This window comes from Xiphophorus hellerii, chromosome 5 (assembly GCF_003331165.1).
Source record: "Xiphophorus hellerii strain 12219 chromosome 5, Xiphophorus_hellerii-4.1, whole genome shotgun sequence".
Classification (NCBI taxonomy): Eukaryota; Metazoa; Chordata; class Actinopteri; order Cyprinodontiformes; family Poeciliidae; genus Xiphophorus; species Xiphophorus hellerii.
The window spans coordinates 17,065,785-17,085,719 of NC_045676.1; the positions used below are offsets into that span (position 1 = coordinate 17,065,785).

The window sequence follows — 19,935 nt, forward strand, 5'->3', positions numbered from 1 at the left end:
CGGAGTCTTCACATCCAGGCCCAGTGGAAACAGCTGATAGGTTGAGTTTCACCTCGACTGCTCTGGGCCGTCTGAGCTGCTCGCGCCGTTCTACTGGATGTGAAGTCTTTGTTGCTCCACCTTGTTCACAATGAGTTCCTGTTCCTTTAAGGGATCGCTCCAGCATTCACCATAGTCACGCTGCGCAGGATCCATATTCAGAGAAAGTCCAGCGGTGGAGTGGGGAAATACCAGAGCAGCTTTCCTCTCCTCTGGTGCTGAGCAACTGGAAGGTAAGATAGCTTCAGCAATATCCAAACCTTAGAGATTATAAGGTAATGAGATGAATTGTTCTAAAATAGTGGGTCCTAGCAGTAACTGCAACATGTGGACACACACTTCTCAATTTTATTTTGAGCTTGTGAGAACTATGAGAAGAAGACTGTAACTTTTTGTATTTATTTTTGTTTTTCTTTACTATTATGATTCATAGAAGCTTTCAAACTTGAATTAACTTTCTTAACTCCTCTGTGACCTGTGGAGGTGTCTCTGTAGCATCTTTAATTAGAAATACGCAGTAGGATGGATGTTCGTTTTCGAACTATGGCCACAAGTGTAGGAGGTTTTGGCTGCTGGAGTGGAAAGCTCTTTTACATTCGCTCCTGTGTACATACCCAGCAGGAAATACGTGTGCAGAGAGAATATCTTGTCTTTCTCATACGGCTAAATGTAGAGACAGGGTCGAGCAATCAACCGTGGGCTTTCACCCACTTTTATTTTTGTAAGCTTCTTTTTTATGCTGTCCAACCAACAGGAACAGTCAGAGACAAGTGTTGCTTCTATTTCTTCACAGGCTTCATTGAAATAGTCAGAATATCTTTTAATAGGGTTGTGAAATGTTATATTAATCCTATATTAAAGCGGCAGGATGAATGTAGGGAGCACATTTGCCCTTTTACATTGTCACTGCTCTGTGAACTCCTTCTCACAAACCTGGTTCTAAAATTGCCCATCGCAGGAACCCAACTGGACCTGTTAAGTAAGACCTTCAAACTACCAGCATCTCACCATGAGCACAGACAAGCATCCTGAAGTTACATCCCCAGAGGAGGACAAGATGGGTGAGTATCTCATTCCTGTTTTTGAATTTGAAAACATATGTGATCAGTCTGAGCTCGTTCCTCCGCAGAAACCGCCATCTGACCTGAAGCACTCTTTCGAAAAGATCAAGACGTATTTGTGGAATTTGTGCAAGTTGCAAACATGAGAAATGAGTTTGTGTCTCTGCAAAGCATGCGAGAAAGATTTTCTGTGTTAATTGCTGGAAGGGAATATTTGAATATTCATTTCTTGGTGTAAAAAGACTCTTCGTGGTTTTATTTTTAATTGACGAGAAACTGATTACGAGAATTGATTTGTGCCTTTGTTCAGAAGCTTGCAGTGAGGCTGCAGAGGCGAACACGCAGGAGGAAGAAGAGCAGACGGAAGACGCCTCTGTCACTGTGAATGGAATGCACTCGGATCCTGTCATGGATGCACGTATGTGCATACACTCACACATATGCACAAACTATTCTCAACAAATGAATTTGCAGTTTATCTTACATTTTCAGCAACGTGCTTAAGAAAAAGTACAACTGCAAATACCAGAGAGCTAATGAAAATACAGTCATTTTTTTCTTTGTGGAAATTAAGCATTTGTTGGCATAATTAGTAGTTTGTTTACCTTTATTTATTTAATTAGGAGACTGAAAATCTCTTTTCCAAAATTATCATGGTTAAGATAGGCTGCAAGGCTGTTCTATCCCATAGAGACATTGCTATACATAATTTTTTTTTTTTAAGTTTAATTATTATTTGATAGTGAATTGACAGGAAAGTGGGAAGACATGCTGCAAAGGTCACCAGGCCGGGAATCGAACCCGCCTGGTTCGATTCCAGGCGGGTTCGAACCCACCTGGAAAGGGAATATTTGAATATTCATTTCTTGGTGTAAAAAGACTCTTCATGGTTTTATTTTTAATTGACGAGAAACTGATTACGAGAATTGATTTGTGCCTTTGTTCAGAAGCTTGCACAAAAATTCTGTGCAAACTTCTGTGTGGCCCCGTGTGGCCCACAGTTTCTGTACTGTGGGCCACACAGGCCCCCACACGTGGGCCGTGCTCAACCCCTGCGCCACCACAGCACCCCCTGCTATAGATAATTTTAAATGCCAAAGAAGCAAAACCTGAGAATTTTAAGACATGTAGGCATGGATAGTTAAACGGATCTCATTTCTAATATTTACCAACAGACATATCGTCCTTTCGCAGCTGCAAGTAGAATGAGATTATTGCAGAACTGCAGATTTTGGGGAAAAATATTGAAATCGATCAGTAAATGGACAAGTGGAGGAACTGCTACTTATGAGATAAGTGATAGATACTTTATTTGTTTAGATATAGTAAATTAAGGTAAGAAAATAAGGAAGTCTGGAAGAGAAACTGTAATCAAGTCCTACTCTCCATTTTCTATCAGTATCCACAATTTAGTTTTAAGATTTCATTAATTCCCATGAAATATAGAACGAAACTTCAATTCCATTCATTTTCATTAATCAATTTTTAGTGGTATGTTAATTAATTAGAAATGTTGAATTTGACAGAGGGTCTCAGACTCTCTGTCTATTAACAGCAAGTTGCCAATCGTAACAGTTTGTTCCAACTCCAAAAGTTTTTTAACTTCAGTCCTCAGTGTTGAGAAGAGAACATTGTGTGCAGGCGGCGCTCCCTTCTTATTTCTGGTTGGCTGCCATCTGGCCGACCGGGTGGACTTCCTAAAGCCCTGCTCTGCGTTCTGCTGCACGGCCCTGCGGTTCACTGCTGTCAGAGACCCTGGACTCTATATTGGGTGTCACAGATCTCTGTTCTTGCAAAGTTTCCATAGCACCTCTGAGCGCTCTCCACAATACAAGGCGCTGCTCTTTAGCTCATCATCAGCCACCGCCAAGACCACAGTGTGGTTTCTGGATGGAACTGAGTAGCTCTCAGGGTTGCTTCACGCTTAGCAAGAGGCTAGGTGAGAGGTCCTGCAAGATGAGCCTCAGGACTCTGCATGTCAGCAGCTGCGGTGCTGATAACTGTGCATTCAGCAATCGGATTCCTCTAAACTGTCATGGTGAAACATGACAGTTTCACCATGTTTTCACCAAAAAAATATATGTTTCCATTGCAGTTTTGTGAAATAAACCAATTTTAATTTGGCCAAAATACCACATCATTCTAGCACCAAAAAAGATATTGTTTTAAATTGGCATGTTTCCAAAATGCAAATTTATTTTGGAAATGTCAAATTGTGTAATCATATCAGAGTTTCCCCTAGTGTATTATAAGTCTGGAGGTTCACCAGGTTTTATTTGCCCCTAATAAACATGCTTATTTATAATATATTAGGATAAAACAGCTGAAGTACAGAAAAATATGCCTGTCAAAAGTATTCCTTAAATAGTTAAAGGTTTTCCACATTTTGTCAGAGGCAGATGTAGTAAGAGCATTCCTTCAATATATTTTACTCAAGTAAACGTAAAATGGAATCATGCAACAAATTACTCAAGAGTAAAACACTTTTGAAAAGGCTGCTCAATTACTGATTAACTAATTGGTTCATTTGATGTCATCAGATAGACAAAAATAAATCTGTGTGGCAAATTCTAGTGTTTTAAAGTCTAAAATGAAAAAAAAATGTTTAAGAAAATAACAAATTCAGGCAGAAGAAACTGTCTTCCAAATCCAATTTATTGAATATTGAACTTCTAAAACTAATGCTGAAGCTTTATAACTGTGTTGGAACAATGTAAATAACTTCTAGTGAGCATTTTCAAGCCTATTTTTCATCAAGTGAAGTTTTTTGCAGTGGGTAGAGTAGCCAGAGGACTTACTGTAGTAAAAGTGTTGATACTTTAGAACAATACTACTCAAGTAAAAAGTAAAACTACATCTAAAGTTGTTGTTTTTTTTTCACAAAAGCTACTCAAATTTAACCGAGTAAATGTAAGTAATTCTCTGCATTTTGTAATTTTACAAACACAGACCTCATTGTATTTCTTTGGGTTGTGTATCTTTCTGTTCAACCATATTTATTCTGATACTACTAAATATAATCTAGTGCCACAATGTGCCTTCATAGCTGTCCACCGAACTGACCAGCTGAGTAAGGAGAGCACAAAACGATCTAGAGCCGTATGGTAACTCTGGAGGAGCTGCAGCGATCAACAGCTCAAGTGAAGATTTTGGCCTTCACTTGAGCTGAAGATAGCAAAACGATCTTCTAGGCAAGATCGTTTTGCTTACATGCAAAACGATCTTGATCTAAATGGTGGAAAAGTATACATCAGTACTACACATCACATATGAATCATGGTTTTCGCAGCATCATGCATTGATGATGGTTTTGTGAAGCATTATCAGAAAGACCTGTCAGAGTTGATGGGAAGATGGAGGGAGCTAAATACACGGCAGTCGTAAAAAACCTGTTAGAGGCTGCAGAAAACCTGAGACTGAGTTTCACCTCTCTGCAGGGCAATGGCAAGAAGCGTAAAGCAAGAGCTACAGTGGAGTGGACTACGTCAAAGCTTATTTGTGTGTTGGAATGGCCCAGTCAAAGTCTAGTACTAAATCATACTTAGGACCAGAGGCAAAACTCGAAATATCTTGCTTAGAGATGCTTTAGATTACACCTGACTTAGCTTGAGCTATTTTCCAAAGAATAAGTAATAAAATCAGTCACCAGATGTGCAGCGCCACTAGAGCATACCCCACAAGACATGAAACTTTGAGGTGGTTCTATGCGCTGTCGACTGAGGAGGGCTGAATTCAAAATGCAAGCAGCACTTTTCAGATTTTTGGGTTGCAGAAAAACATGCATTTCCTTCCACTTCACAGTCATGAACTACTTCGTGCAAAACTATTACAAAACATCCCAATAACATTACATGCATTGACGTTTTTAGTTCTGACATGAGAAAATGTGAAAAAGTGGAGGGAACTCTTTTGTAGGACACTGTATGTTGACATCTTGTGTCTATAAACAGGGTCCATAAAGAAAAAAAAGCAGGTCATATTATTACTGGGGAGTGTGTGTGACAGTGCTGATGAACACACTGACTCCTTCAAAGCAAAGGGAACTGGTTTTGTCTGTCTGAGGCGCCTGCTGTGCTTTTCTCCTGTCCTGGTTCTACTTTCTGTGTATTCATAGGAAACGCTTTCCTCTTATCTCAGGCGCACATCTACTGAATCTCTTTGAGACACTAAATGTCGGCCCAAATTAAGCTCCCCACACTTTGGAGATGTGCCTGTGCTAATATCGAACTTTAAATATAAAAGTAGAAGTGAAGACGTGACTGTTTCGCATTCTGACTCGCAGTAGTGTCTCCTCTAGCTTTTTTAGCTCCTTATTTGGAAGTGGGAAATGTTTTACATGTTAGTTGTTCTCATATGGTTCAGTTTAAGTCTCTGCATGTGCGATTAGAAAGGTCTCTAAATGTTTGCCTTTCTTCTTTATTACTTCCATGTTTTGTCTAGGTGTGATAAAAACCGAAGCTGAGGAGACGGACGATACTGAGCATGCAGTGATTGTGCCCAAAGAGGAAGTGGAAGGAGACAGCGAGGACGGGATGGAGGAAGGTGTTGACGAGGACAGGACAGAGGAGGACAACGACGAGCAGAGAGACGAGGATGGCATGAACGAGCCGCAGGACCTGTCACTGGTGGACTACTCGCGCTACGAAGCGGCATCCCTGCCAGACGGCCAAACGACAGGTGCGTTGGATGAGGCTGCAGACGGGGGCTACGCGCCCGGATCCACCGCGGCCCGCATTCCGACACAGGGGAAACTCAGCTGCGACATCTGCGGTCTCTCCTGCATCAGCATTAATGTGCTGCTAGTGCACAAGCGCAGCCACACTGGTAAGCACCAAAAACAAACAAGCAAAGAAAATCGTATAAAAGCACTTGACCTGAAACAGACAAACAGCTGCACGATCATCTGATACCAACGGACTTATCTCTTATTGATGGGGTCAGTGCTTTTGTTCTTGCTGCATTTGGCACGTCATTGCCACCTAATCGGCAGGCGGGATCTGGTTGTGAAATATCTTCCATTGTAGTTCACTGACGAGCACAGAACAGCTAACTGTTTGATTTGATGGCAATGACAGATAAGTGTTCAGATGAGCATGCAAAGATGCAAGATGAAAAATGGTCAAAATTTTGGACTTGAAGCCAAACTTGACATCTTTTTCTCACTGAGACGCACGTTTGACGGGAGTGAGTTACGAACGCCATAAAAACACCCTCCAGGTCAGCCAGCGTCCCACGGTTGCAGTGGTATAGCACCTATTTGCTGACGTTTAACACTTTTTAAGACCTCCACTACTAGTTGTTGTTTGTTTCTTGTTTCCTTTTATAGGTTTTGTAAACTGAACCAGACTTCAGGAAAGTCTTACGAGGACAGTATTTGGAATTTAAGATGTTCGAAAATAGTTTTTTTTAGAATATTTTTGCAAACCCTGAATTTTATGGATTTCAAATATAAGTTCATATCAATTCCCGATAAGCAGGAAATGAACTGGAAAATGGCCTCGTATTGGATACAACAGGTCCCCAGTGGGTTCCACATAAATTGCCCCTGTAACTCTGTTGCAGGTAAACCCTGGCTAGAAAGTGGGACCATATGGGCCCTAAATGAATCGCCATTTGAACCGAATTTAACACTAATTTGAGACCCCACAAAGGCGTACTTATGGCTATAGTTTTACTGATATTTACTTTCCCATACAAGAAGCCCATTGTGACCCCAGGGCTAAGTAATGATAGGAATGGGTAATTATTGTTTTGTTTTTAATTATGTGGGGAAAAGGGGGGAAAAGATGTGATGAGAAATGTAATATGTCGGGATGACAATAAACTCTGACGTTTGGAGCCCCAAAAACTGACTTTGATGTTGGAGAGCATCATTTGAAATTCCAGCTAACTGCAGATTTTCTGTGCTGTTTAACAGTAACAACCTCAATGATGGCGTAAGTGATGAGCAATATTTGTTTATGGGGCTCTAAATATGTTCAATAGTGCTACTAAAAAGACCAAAAACACTTGTGTCCTTTATTTGCAGTATTCATACTGGAAATTGGCAGCGAGAGAAAGGGAAACACATGCAGCTGAAGTCAGTAATGGAGCCTCATACGGCTAGGTTGAGGAATAATTGCCTCTGGATACGGGGCACCTGCTCTACTGTTTTGCAACGCACCATCCGGAAACATTTATTTTTAGGGTGGTAAACATTTATTTACTTTTGTGAAGCAGCCTCTTAACATTATTAACAACTTAATAAGCAGCAGGTATTAAAGATTCTATGTTTTGTTTTAAAAAGAAAAAAAATCCAGTGAGAGCATTTTAGATTTTCAAATGGAGCCGGAGCAATAACACGTCCAGATTCCAAAATAGTGGAACTTCTTTGAGTTTCTTCGTCTGTGAAACATGCACATAATAAGACCTGACTACTGCAGTAGAGTTTTCATTGTAAACAAACCTCGTAGCAATTTCTGGTACACCACAAAACCTGAAAATTCAGTGTGGAATTTTGAAATAGAAAATGTGTGGGAACCTTCATCATCAACTTTTGTCACTATTACCCATCACTACTACAGAACCAAACCTCCAAACGCCTCAACTGGGTTACCGGTACAGTTGAGTCCAAATGATTCATACTTCTAGTAGATTTACATTTTTTTTCATTCAACCAAAAGGTTTCTGTCTGATTGTAAATGACAGACATTTCACACCAAAAAATAAAAAGACAAGTTAAAAAGGACATCCTTTTCTCTGTTTCATTTACATTTTTACAAAAAATTCCTGTGATTAAAATTATACACACCTTTCTCAATTGTCAGTGGAAAAAATTTTATTGGCATTAAACCTTTCTTAAAATGGCTGAGCAGGTTTTTGCATGCGTCTATTGGTTTTTTGACTATTTAGTTTTGGTAATAAGCCTATTTGATTAGAGGTTTTTAATCAAATGGCCTGCTTGCCGTTACCCTAATCTTTAGCTAGGTTCACAGATCATCAGATTCAAGTCACGACTCTGGCTTGGTCGCTGCAAAGCATCAATCGTGCCTCCAGTCTGAAGAAACATGCTGTTCAACATGCTGCCCAACTGCTGCTTTGTTTTTGGGGCATTTCAGTGAATGCATTGGAGTATCACGTATGATACTGCTGCATGCTGCATTGTAGCATTTTGGATCCTTTTTTTTCTGTACTGATGAAGACACTTCTAGAAATGATGGGGAACTTTCTGAAAATGACAAATGTAAAGATAATGTTGAGAAACCTTGTAGATGATGCATACCTTTCAATCAGTACATTCCAGTTGAGACGCTACCAGAAGGCCGAACTGGCTTAGTCCCCGTCAGCTGGACGCATGGGGGAACATGAGAAGCGTTACACCGCTGTTAGCCGAAGCTGTTTTCACCATCTTGTGCACAACTCGCTTGGTGGTCTGAGTCGTGAGAAAGTCTTCTCTCGACAATCAGTGGCTGTTGCTTTGTTCCCCTTTCAAAAGATGGTGAATGATTCTGTGTTTTGCAATTCACTGTAATAATGGGAAACTACATAGTAATTGCAAAAAAAAAAATAAACAGAAATGCATTTTTTTATATATATCAATGCTGTGACCAACAAGCCAATAGAAGCAGCAAATATGCAAGAAGTTTCTTCTGCAATTAATGAGTTAAACCATGTGGGTTTCTTTTTTTTCTTCCCTCCTCTGAATGTTTTTTTTTTTTTGTTTCTCAGGTGAAAGGCCATTCCACTGCACTCAGTGTGGGGCCTCCTTCACCCAGAAGGGAAACCTGCTTCGCCACATCAAACTGCACTCCGGAGAGAAGCCTTTCAAATGCCCGATGTGCAGCTACGCCTGCCGACGACGCGACGCTCTCAGCGGGCACCTGCGCACCCATTCTGGTAGCAGCCAGCCACATGCATGCGTTCTTAATCACTCAGCACACACACACAGCGTCAACGCGCTCATATATCGTATGCACCTGCGAACAATGCCATGTCAGTTATTCCTTTGAGTCTAGGTTTTCTCTCCCTTTTGAATCTCGGCTTGTGAGGGTTTGCGGGAGGGCTCTTGGCTTTTCCAGTAACAGCCCCGCCATGCAATCTTTCAAACAACACACATCGCATTATGATATCTTTTACTCAATCACCTCTGGAAACTTACTCATTCTCTTTCAGGTCACGTGTTTTGTTTTTTTTTTACCTGCCGTCCGTTTCAAAACATAAAAGCAAAAAGAAACACCTCATCAGTTTTGAGCGAAACTGCACACTTTGTGAAATCATGTGTGCTGTGCCAGTTTTCATGCCGTTGATGTTTTTGGTGATTAACTGAAACTCTTGCTTGCAGTAGAGAAGCCCTTCAAGTGCAACCACTGCAGTCGCAGCTACAAGCAGCGGAGCTCCCTCGACGAGCACAGAGAGAGGTGCCATGTGTACATTCAGAGCAAAGGTCCCGCCGAGAGAGGTGAGCAGCCGTCACACTCTCTGAAAACATCTCCGAAACTTCACACATGCAGCTGCTGCAGCCATCAAGTCCACAAAAACACGTTGTTGCTTTTTTTTTTTTTTTTTTCGTGAGCGTACACAGCGGGCGTGCAGTTAAAAAGCCAGCAGATCCTGTTTTTATGGCCTCATTAAATTAATGAACTTATAGCTGGTGCCCCATGATTACAGACTAAATAGGTTATGGCTGCTGTGGTGTGATGGCTCAGTGCAGCGGAGACCGCTTCTCATCTCTGTATCAGCAAAGGGGAAGCCAAATAGGGCAAACGTTTGAGCCCAGGCCGGCCCAGCGCAGGCACGCTCGCGTAAGACGTCAGCCCCCGCTGCCGACTGTGCCTTATTGTACCAGCAGGACAGTTGCACGATTGCAACACAGAAGGAGGCGCACTGTTTCTGTGGTCACCGAATGTCGTAAGTTTTGCTTGATAGTGCTGTAGTGGTGAGGAAGTACATCCTCATCCTGTGGTCTCTCCTCCTTCACTGATGAGGTAAAAAAAAAAAAAAAAAACCAGGAAGTGAGGTCAGAGGAGCGTCTAATGTCAAATTAATATGTTGTTCCTCCTTGTTGGTTTATTTATGTATTTGCGCTTCATTTTATGAAGAGCAGTGGCTCGGCAACAGGTCTTCATTTCCTTGACATTGCTGTCGACTTTCTTTCTATTTTCTTACTCTTTTTTTTTTTTTTTTTGTCTTTTTGTGGTCAAGCAGAGGACAGCCACACAGCCAGGTCTCAGATGGGCTCAGAGCGCGCGCTGCTTCTCGACAGGCTCGCCAGCAATGTTGCCAAGCGGAAAAGTTCAATGCCACAGAAGTTCACTGGTAAGAGCAAGCACAGTGGCATACCTCAAACTGCAAAAAGGGCGTACTTTTGTAAAGCAACCTTATTTAACATGCTATGTTCTTACGTTTGTGTTTTAAATGAAATTACACCTATTTTCAAACTAGCTTTTGCTGCAATTGCTGCTGTTGTTTTGACATGTTAACAGTGCCTTGCAAAAGTCTTGATACCCCCTGAACTTTTCTGCTTTTTGTAACATTAAAACTACACACTTCAGTGTATTTATTTGGAGTTTGATGCGACAGACCAACAAAAATTAGAACATGATTGTATTTTGCTTTGATCTCAATTACTCCGTTGTAGCCCTTGGTTCATTTCCATAACACTTTTCCCAGAATTGCCTTGTATTTAACTCCATGCATCTTCCTATCATCACTGTCCCTTCTTGCGAAACAAAAGCATTCCCACGGTATGATGCTGCCACCAACATCTTCTGTATGTAGGTCAAAAATGTAGTTTGGGGTTATCCTCTTTTCCTACCTGAGCTGTGGAGTAACTGGTGCCTCTTGGCCGCTTCTCTAAAAAAAATCTTCTCCTTGCCCAGCCTGTCAACTTTAAGTAACACCCCTGTCTTAGCAGAAAATAATTGAGCTGTACTCATTTTAATAATCGTTTCATATAGTGAATTGATCACTTTATGATGTTGGAAACTTGGCATGTTATGTCTTAATGTGTCCTGGTTCCAACCTTATCCCAGAGCTCTGTGCTGTGTTCCTTGGTCTTGGTCAGGCTGTTCCTTCATTAATGTTAAAACCGTGTTTCCCCTTGGGAATGATGTGTTCAGAATAATGAGGCCAAAAGGTTCTCTTCTAATGGCACATATTTATTGTGTCGTCCGTAAAATAACATGACTTTAAACTTCTCCACAGCCTGATGAGGCTGTTTATTCACTAATGTTCTCTAATAAACCTTTGAGGTTTTTGCAGAACAGCTGGAGTCATACTGAGATTAAATTACACACAGGTGGAGTTTATGTACTGATGAGGTGCAGGAAATGGTCGGACTGGATTCTATTTAGGGGTAGCAGATGAAAGGGGGAGAGGGCATATCACAACTTTTTAGGTTCTTTTCATTATAGAAAGGATGTTTGAAAATTGCGCATCGTTTTCATTTGAATCGACATTTATAAGCTAATTTTTTTTGGTCTGTCACATACGATCCTGGTGAAATCAACTGAAGTGTGTGTATGTAGCGTGTTAATGAGTTCAAAGTGGACGTAACCTTTTGCAAGGCACTTCATGTGTTAAGTTGCATCTATTTTCCCCAACAGCTCCTTCTGTAAATGCTGCTGCCTTTTTCTCAAGTTCACAACAGTTTGCTTGTAGCAATGCTTTAAAGATCTTTAAATAAAGAAGTCTATTGTAAATTATTTCTGTCTGCCTGAGCTTCTTGTTTGTCTGTGTATCTTTGCTGGCGTCTGTCTCCTGCCAGATGAGAACTGGGGCCAGAACACCTGGCTCACACCACAGAGTGCTTCCCACTGCTCTAGATTTTCTGCCCAGAGCGGTGTCAGTGTATATGTGACCGTCCATGGTTAATTGAACAAATTTATGTAAAAAAAAAAACAGAAATATGATTCTGAAAGTTCTCAGTAGTATTACTCATTTTCTTTGCTTTGAATTGGACTCGGGTAATCCGCTGGAGTGATGAATGATCAGAAGCTATCAGTTTCGGTAAACGGCTGAGTTGGCGCTGCCATTTCCCAAACTTTATGAGCGTACGCACAATTTTTCAAGTCTCCTCTCACCTCTCTGGTTAAGCTCAACATTGGGGTTGTAGTTTCGCAATCACGCCTCAAGCTTCCCGCGAGCACACACGCACATGCACATTAACTAACACATACAACACTCCTACGTCTATCAGCTTGGCAAATGAAGTGAGATCTTTCAATATGACAACCACAGGGGAAAAGAGAAGTAAGAGAGTCTGCAACCACAGAGAAAGATAGAACAAGCGGGAGGCGAGAAACGTGAGCAGGTGTTTCTCTGTCGATACTTCTGTAGCAGCTGCAACAAAGACCTTCGTCTGCGCCGTCTGCTTCCTCTCAGCCCTCTGTCCTCTCCTGGCTCAGGATGTTTTCTTGCTTTTAAGCTTCTTTTGTCCCATGAAGTGCCTGCAATCCAGGTTAGCCAAATGGGGTGCACATTTTTTGCTCTGTGCGTGCTGCACACCAAAGCGAGGACCCCTGTGAGCCCCATCTGGATCTGTCTAAGCTCTTGCCCATCTGTAAGCAATAAGCACTCTGACTGCAGTTTTCTGCTGCTTGTCCATGTGCAGTGCCTTGCAAAAGTATTCTTAGCCCTTTGTCACTTTGAAACCACAAACTTCACTGTATTTTATTGGGAGTTTATGTGACAGACATGCTATAGGGGGATGAATACAAATGTTCACTGCAGTAGAGATTTTAAACACCCTGACTTGTTTCCCTCCCACTTCACAAGATTACTTTACTTTGTGTTGGTCAGTCACACAGCAAAAACACAAAATCTTACTTTTTGTCTGATTTCTAGTGCAAATATCTTTGTACACTTGAAATAAGACAAAACTAACTAATACGTAACTTTTCAGCAAGATATACATTGTCTTAAGTTAATGATTCCTTAATATTGATGAAAAAAACACTCGTTATAAGTGAAATAATCTCTGTGGAACAAGTCACTTTTCCCATATTATAAGTTAAACTGCATTGATATTAATTCTAAGATATAATGCAAATAAGGTATTTGCACTAAAATCTGTAGAAAAACTCCAAAAAAATACATTGATCTTTGTGGCTGTAACGTGACAAAATGTAACCCTACTTTTACAAGGTACTGTAATGCTCTTCAGTGAAGTATGTGAAACCAGCCCATGTTGAATCTTCAGTGCTCTCTTGTCGTGTCACTGGTGTAGGCGACAACGGGGTCTGCCTGGACCTGAGCTTTAACAGGGAGCTGCTCCACCGATCTGACATAAAGGAACCTCCACCAGGCTCACCTGGGCCAGAGGGCCAGCTGCAGACAGTCCTTGCAGGCCCAGATGGCGACCCACCTCCCACCCACAGACCGTACCCCATCCCGTTAAACCGCACCGATATCAACCCAATCAGCCTCACCAACGGCCACAAGATGCCTCTTCTGGGCCTCCCTCATGGAGCACAGCCGCCCCTCGGCATGGACTCCTTCCACAACGACGCTTCCCAGATGACCCAGCCCGTCATGTACAGCTTGGGTCACCTGCTGGGGGGGATCAATCACCAGAACGGCGTCCCACACCCACACAGCCAGCCCATTCCACTGACGCCCCTCGAGGCCCTGCGGGTCATGCGGGCGGACGGAGAGTCCGGGGCGCCGCCCGGAGCAGTGTACCCCTGCGGCCATTGCAGGGTGCTCTTCCTGGACTACGTCATGTACACCATCCACATGGGATGCCACGGCTTCCGCGATCCGCTCGAATGCAACGTTTGTGGCCACCGCAGCCGGGACCGTTACGAGTTCTCCTCCCACATAGCCCGCGGCGAGCACCGCCTAGAACTCAAGTAGACTGCATTCATGCACACAAACAGTCACCACCATGGAGACAGACAGCGATTTAGTCATATAAGTAGCTGGTAGTATTAGAAATGAAAGCATAAAGTAGCGGCTCTGTCTGTCCTTGGCGTTTGTTAAAGTGTGTGTGAGTACAGATGTCGTGGGAGTGTGGCGGCTGTTCTTAGTCATCCATCTGAAAAGATGGCCTGTAAAGAGTTATTGCAGGAGTATTTCTACTCCTCAGCATGCATATATTTGTAAGTAACGGGGTTGTCTGTTTGCATAAAGCCACGTGTTTCACTCACACAAAGCAGCAGAAAGTACTGTTTTTATGCTGTACCTACTGTTTTATTTTGTCTGTATAAAGATGTAAAAAATAAAAGAGCAGTTCACACACAAGCTGCAGAGTGTTTAGAGATGTTCGAGTTTGCCAATTCTGACTGCAAAAAAAACAAAAACAAAAAAAAACCCATCCTATTATCTCGAAGGTCACATGTCTCTTTTTTTAAGGCTGTGGTTTTCAGAGATCTGCAGTTCACGGCTTCAAAGGACACCACTCTGCACCATGTGCTGGTTTCTCACTCCAGAATAATATACTCATTTAGCTTTCCCACGAGGTAGAAAAGCCTCCGTTTTACTGCTCGTAGTGCAGAATAGAATCATTTCAGCAAAATAAGGGAAACTATTCCAGTACCTTCAATGTAAATGAGTTCCTGGTTCATCAGATGAGAAACTGGTTCTATTTCACATCAGAGGTCTCTTCAGGTCATCATGATCTCAGGACGACGTGCTAAGGAGTCTCTGTCTAAATGAATAGTAGCTAACTTGTTATTCAGTTAGGAAAGGATGAGAGAAAGCACACAAATTAATTTCAGTCAGCAGTTTCTCTTTCCTCCTCATTCTCACCTGACCCACAGAATGGATAGTAACAGTAATCCCCGCAGCATGATGCAGCCACCAATCATGCCAGTAAAACTCCAGATATGGGAATTTATCTGTGTGCAGGGCAAAAAAAATGTTTTAAAAAATGAGGGTTTTGTGGGAATTTTCAACATGACACACTTTTAAAAACTTCCGCTGACGACCAAAATGTGCAGTGGGGAAGTTTTGGTGAACACACACACACAAAAAAATTGACAAGCCACAGAACTACTTCATCATGGCCGTGCGTCGGACTGCGCGTGCGTGTGGATGCGCTTCGCCCACATGGCAGTGCAGGAACTCGTTCACGCCTTGCTGGCTTTAAGACCAGAAGAGGGTGTTAGCTTCTTCCAGCTGCTGCCTCACTATCTGTCCTCTCTATCAGAGCCAGTTCCCCTTTCTCTGTTTGGGTTTGAAGAGAAGTGACACTTGTGAGGCCAAACTGTCTTCACAGCTTCAATTCTACATGTCGAGTTAAAAAGCCAAGTCATTCATTACAACAGCACAGCTTTGCTGCTTCTCTTTTCCCAAGTACAAGACGATGAATTCAAGGCATTCGTCTTCTGGGTAATGGTTTATTATACTGAGTAAATAAACTGACTAAAGCAGATGTAACGCCCGTTCATGGAAGTGAGTGGCATTTTTAATGAAGTAACGTGTTATTGAGTATTGAAGGTATCTGCTTCTGCCAAAAAGTCCCATTCCCAACATAAAACCCAGGGTTAAGAAGTTGGAGTCAATACTTCATCAGAAGATGTCGGGTTTTTAGTGACATCTACTGACTGACACCTGGGACTCACACAAGATACTCAGAAGAGTTGTTTACAAAGCAAAAATGAAACAATCTGTGATGTAGCGCTGGCTGGCTGAAACAGGTGAGAAGACAAGTAGTTTAGGCCCATTACCCTTTGCTGCCGATAGTAGAAGGAAGGTTGGTGAAAGAGTAGTGCGAGAAACCTCACGTGCAAATTAAAGCAGACGGACAATGAAGTGAAAAAAGCGCCTAATATTATTTATACTGAGTTCCATCAAACCCAACCTGACCATGTTCTAGTTTCAAGTTGGGAATCCCTTGGTCAGTTTTTGCGCTCGGTAATCAGACAAACCACTACTAGCACTACAAGCAATTAGCAGAGTACATGCCTGCATATCATGCATTAAAAAAATAAAGGAAAATGCTGATAATTTTTAAATGTATTTTTTTGCATGTGGAAGATTTTGTGAGATTCAAACTACATTAAGCGCAACTTTACTATGATTCAAGTACACCGAATTTTGAGATCAACGTCGATGAGAATCTTGTTTTTCCTTTTTTTATTCTGGTTTTAGGAAGCCATTTTGCTTATTTGTCTAACTTGGATTATTTTATTTTTTTCTTAATCCAAGAATCCAATTCAAATAAATAAGGGTTTCTACACTTTTTTTTTGTGACAACCAATAAAAACATCTCAACTTTTGCTGGTGTAGAGCAAAAGTTGAATACTGTTTTTTGTGTAATGAGTTGTATACAAATAACTCATTATTTTCTTGTGGAGTGCAATACCTTTCCAAATAATTAAAAGGAGATTATTATAAAGAAGAATGCAATTATACTAAGGATGCTTGTGTCTATTGTTTCCCCATGGAAGCCCTTAAGGGCCAAAAGAAAAAAAGGTATTCACTGGTTACTTATGTGTGTCATTTATTTTATAGATGATGTAATAAAGATAAATATATGTCAATAAAAATATTTTTGTTTACAAACGGCATTTATAATTTATTAATTGAAAATGTATTTAATTACTTTATTATTGTCTGCTGCAACACCTAGTAAATCTGTTTTATTGGTAATAAATTAGAGATTTTAGAAGTAAACCTCAACCATCGCAGCTGTTCAAGTGAATGTAGTTGTTCTGAATTTGTCTTCCAGAGCAGAATAAAAAAAAAGTCAAATGCTAGGGTTTGTTGGAGTGGGGTGCTTCTTATTTCAGACTCATCTTTTCATATTGTTGTAATTTTGGTAGACCTGTTTGCCATTGTCTGCCATTCTGACCATGTTTGAGATTTTTGAGATGTTTTCTAGGTGCTTTGACAATCAACATTTCAAAAAGTCTACTCATACTGTTCGGTACGGAAATGTGGTTTTACCGCTCCAATAATATTACAAATTTTATGTCTGTAGGTGTCTTAATAATTTTTGTTTGATCAGGGTTCAGATATGTGTTATATTGGCTGGGGATAATTGGGCTTAGAAACTAAATAAATCAAGTATATAAAAGAAAAGCTTTCACAAAATTCTAAACTTTTATTGTTAAATTTACGCATCAGATATGAGCATACCATGAGTATTTATCACCACATTAATCTGATACAGAAATTGTTTTAAGAAAATGGCCCATGGTTTGTTTGAGCATGAAATATGAAATAATAAGCTACAAACTGACCAAGTAACACTTTAAATTAATCTATGGTGCACTCCAGCAAAGGAATAAGGGGGAATAGTAAAAATATATACAGCAACATTGTTTTAATATATACCATGGTTTAAAGATTTACCTAAAATAATTATATATATAGTTACTTTCCACGTTATTACATTCTGGCCCATTGGGGAGAAAGCCAGGGTTAAAGCCCGAATGGTGAAATATCGGAGAAATATCTTGAAATTGCATTCTTACAAAGTCCAGCAGATGGCGGTGTTGTTTCTTCACAGTCTATTAAAAAAAGAGCAGTCCACGGTTTTTGCTGCTTAAATTATTTTAACAGAGAAATTGAGCGATGGGTGAAATGTATGATTTTATCTAGTTGAAAGACATATAGAGCTATGAGCTTAAAATGTTACGATAGAAAATAGATTCAGATCCCAAGTTGATGCCTTTGCAGGACAAATTGTGAGCATGCGCACTGCATCTGTTCTAAGGACGGGAGGAGGACATCACGGTGAAAACGTAGAAACTGCGAAGCAGCGCAATTTTTTACACGCCGAGATTTGGTTTCACCGCTGCGGCAAAATCACCCCCGTGCGCCCGACGCGGCAGATGACTATGCAGGGTACAGCGTTAAAGTGCCGGATGTCTACCTGACAGGCCTGGCCGAGGTCTGGACCGTTACTCGGGAGGAGAATTTTATTTCTTCATATGGGAGAAGCATGCGGGAAATGGTCGGAGGCTGCTGCGTGTGTTCCGACGAGCGAGGCTGGGCTGAGAACCCGCTGGTGTACTGTGATGGACACGGCTGCAGCGTCGCCGTTCACCAAGGTAACATTTAGCCACCGTTAGCTCATAATTAGCGGGCAGCTGTGGTCGCTGAGCCCGGCGGCTGGAAGCAGCCAGCGGTGCTCAGAGGACGGCAGGTCTCTGAGGTAGGCTCGCTCTGTCTACGTGCGTGTTGCGAGCGTGTGGGAGGGGTAGACAGGGTAGCAGGCAGGCGTGCTGTTTGTTGTGAAGGCTCAGGGCCAGGCAGCCTTGCTGACATCAAGGAAGGATGGTGCCTCCATGACCGGTCCGTGTGCGGCTGTCTGGCCCGTTCGGGTCCATGACACGCAACCAGTTTTCACCGCGAGCCAGCCCCGGTGAGGCCCGCCGGCTTGGACACTTGCTTTGTTTTATTTACTTCATATAATTGGGTGCAGCTAACTCCCAGGATCATATATCCATGTAATAAATCGTCAGACTTGATTCTACGATGTTTATTATTTACAGAGCCTGGCAAAAAAGTATCCACTTCTTTAACTTTTATTTTATTCTTCACATTGCCAACACAAACTTGGGACAGACCAACACAACGTAGTGCAGGTGGTGGTATTTTTTTGCTGTCAAGTGTAACTAGCTGTTGTTTGAAGGCCTCAGTTGGTGAACATCACTGAGACCAAAGAACATAGCAGACAAGTTAAAACTACAAATGTCGAGTTTTTGAACACATTGTGCAATGTCTAAAAATGTACCAGTTTCATGAGGATTTACATAAACTATCAGACTCATCTGGTTGTAAGAAGATGATAATCAGAGGAGGAGCCAAGAGGCCCATGGTAACTCTGGAGGAGCTTTAGATATCCACAGCTCAGATAGGACAATTTGATGGCAGGACAACTATGGAGGAAAACATGCAGGAACAGAACTGAGACTTGGTCAGGTTTGGACTGCGTGTCTGTGAACATCCATTTTCAAGTCTTGCCACAGATTGGGCTCTAATATATCAATATGCTTTCGTTTAGCTGCTCTAATTACTATATTTCTGTTAGGTGTAATAATCCTGCTGGAAGGTGGGGTTGTAGTAGGATTCCCACAAAATGTTGTTTCAGTCAGATTTGAATACAAATGTTACTTAAATGTGAAACACCATACTTTCCAGATACTGTGAAGCTAATACCGCTTGTCTCCACTTTTTCCAGATTTTATGTTCGTATGGAAAATAAAAATACATACAACCCAAAATTATGGACTTCTTTGTGTTCTATCACACAAATTACAATAATAACACTGAAGATTATGGCTGCCAAATGACAACGTGAATACTTTGCAAGGCACTATAAGATAAATGGAGTTTTGTCTCTGAAGTGACCAAGAAGTGCTTAGGTTTTTATGATGGCTGAGTTAAAGGCTGAAATAGCTTTAAAGTTTATGGCTGAGATGAAAGCGCCCTATAAATATGAATGAGATGTTTATGAGGATTATTAAAACCAAACTGTGTCCTGTAGGAAGAAGAAACATGTCTTCTGCTGTGGATAAACTCAGTAAGACTAATACAGAAAAGTTATGAAGCAGAAGAATAGAAATTGTTTTAAATACAATAAGCCATTTCTTTTTAAATTATGTGGAAGTTGCTTCTTCTTTTTTTTACATTCTTGCATCTTGTAATTTACCAAGATTCATAAATTCACTTCTCGATGTGCCTTAACAACATTCTGTAAAATCAATTAGCCTTTTTCAGTACATTAATTTTTTTTTACACAGCTTAAGGATTTTATAGCAATAAATGCTGACATTTTTACGTTTCATTTATTGGTCAAGCTGTTACAGATATTTTAAGTAATTTTGAGGTTTTGTTTTTTCCACTGACTATGGGTCCGTGGAAAAAGTAATCTGGAAATGACTGTAAAAAAAGCCATCAAAAT

The 19,935-nt window shown here is 41.2% G+C and overlaps 2 protein-coding genes across 4 annotated transcripts in view; both read left to right on the top strand.

The window, feature by feature from the left end:
• LOC116720651 (zinc finger protein Eos-like) lies at positions 1-14,338 on the top strand. Of its 3 annotated transcripts, none has more exons than XM_032564029.1 (8): positions 1-272; positions 998-1,100; positions 1,414-1,518; positions 5,541-5,924; positions 8,808-8,975; positions 9,421-9,537; positions 10,284-10,394; positions 13,306-14,338. In XM_032564029.1, exons 2-8 carry the CDS (start codon positions 1,049-1,051, stop codon positions 13,932-13,934), a joined length of 1,566 nt encoding a protein of 521 aa, XP_032419920.1. In that variant the 5' UTR covers positions 1-272; positions 998-1,048; the 3' UTR covers positions 13,935-14,338. The 3 variants fall into 3 exon arrangements, with proteins under 3 accessions (XP_032419920.1, XP_032419919.1, XP_032419921.1); XM_032564028.1 differs by having other exon boundaries at positions 2-272; positions 1,411-1,518; XM_032564030.1 differs by having other exon boundaries at positions 2-272; positions 1,411-1,518; positions 5,541-5,777.
• A 3,382-nt stretch (positions 14,339-17,720) lies between these two features.
• Positions 17,721-19,935, top strand: part of LOC116719960 (protein AF-17) — a 29,066-nt gene continuing 26,851 nt past the window's right edge. Inside the window, exon 1 of the mRNA XM_032562828.1 lies at positions 17,721-18,079. Coding sequence (XP_032418719.1) covers positions 17,971-18,079 — 109 coding nt within the window. The 5' untranslated portion in view covers positions 17,721-17,970. The remainder of the gene's footprint in view (positions 18,080-19,935) is intronic.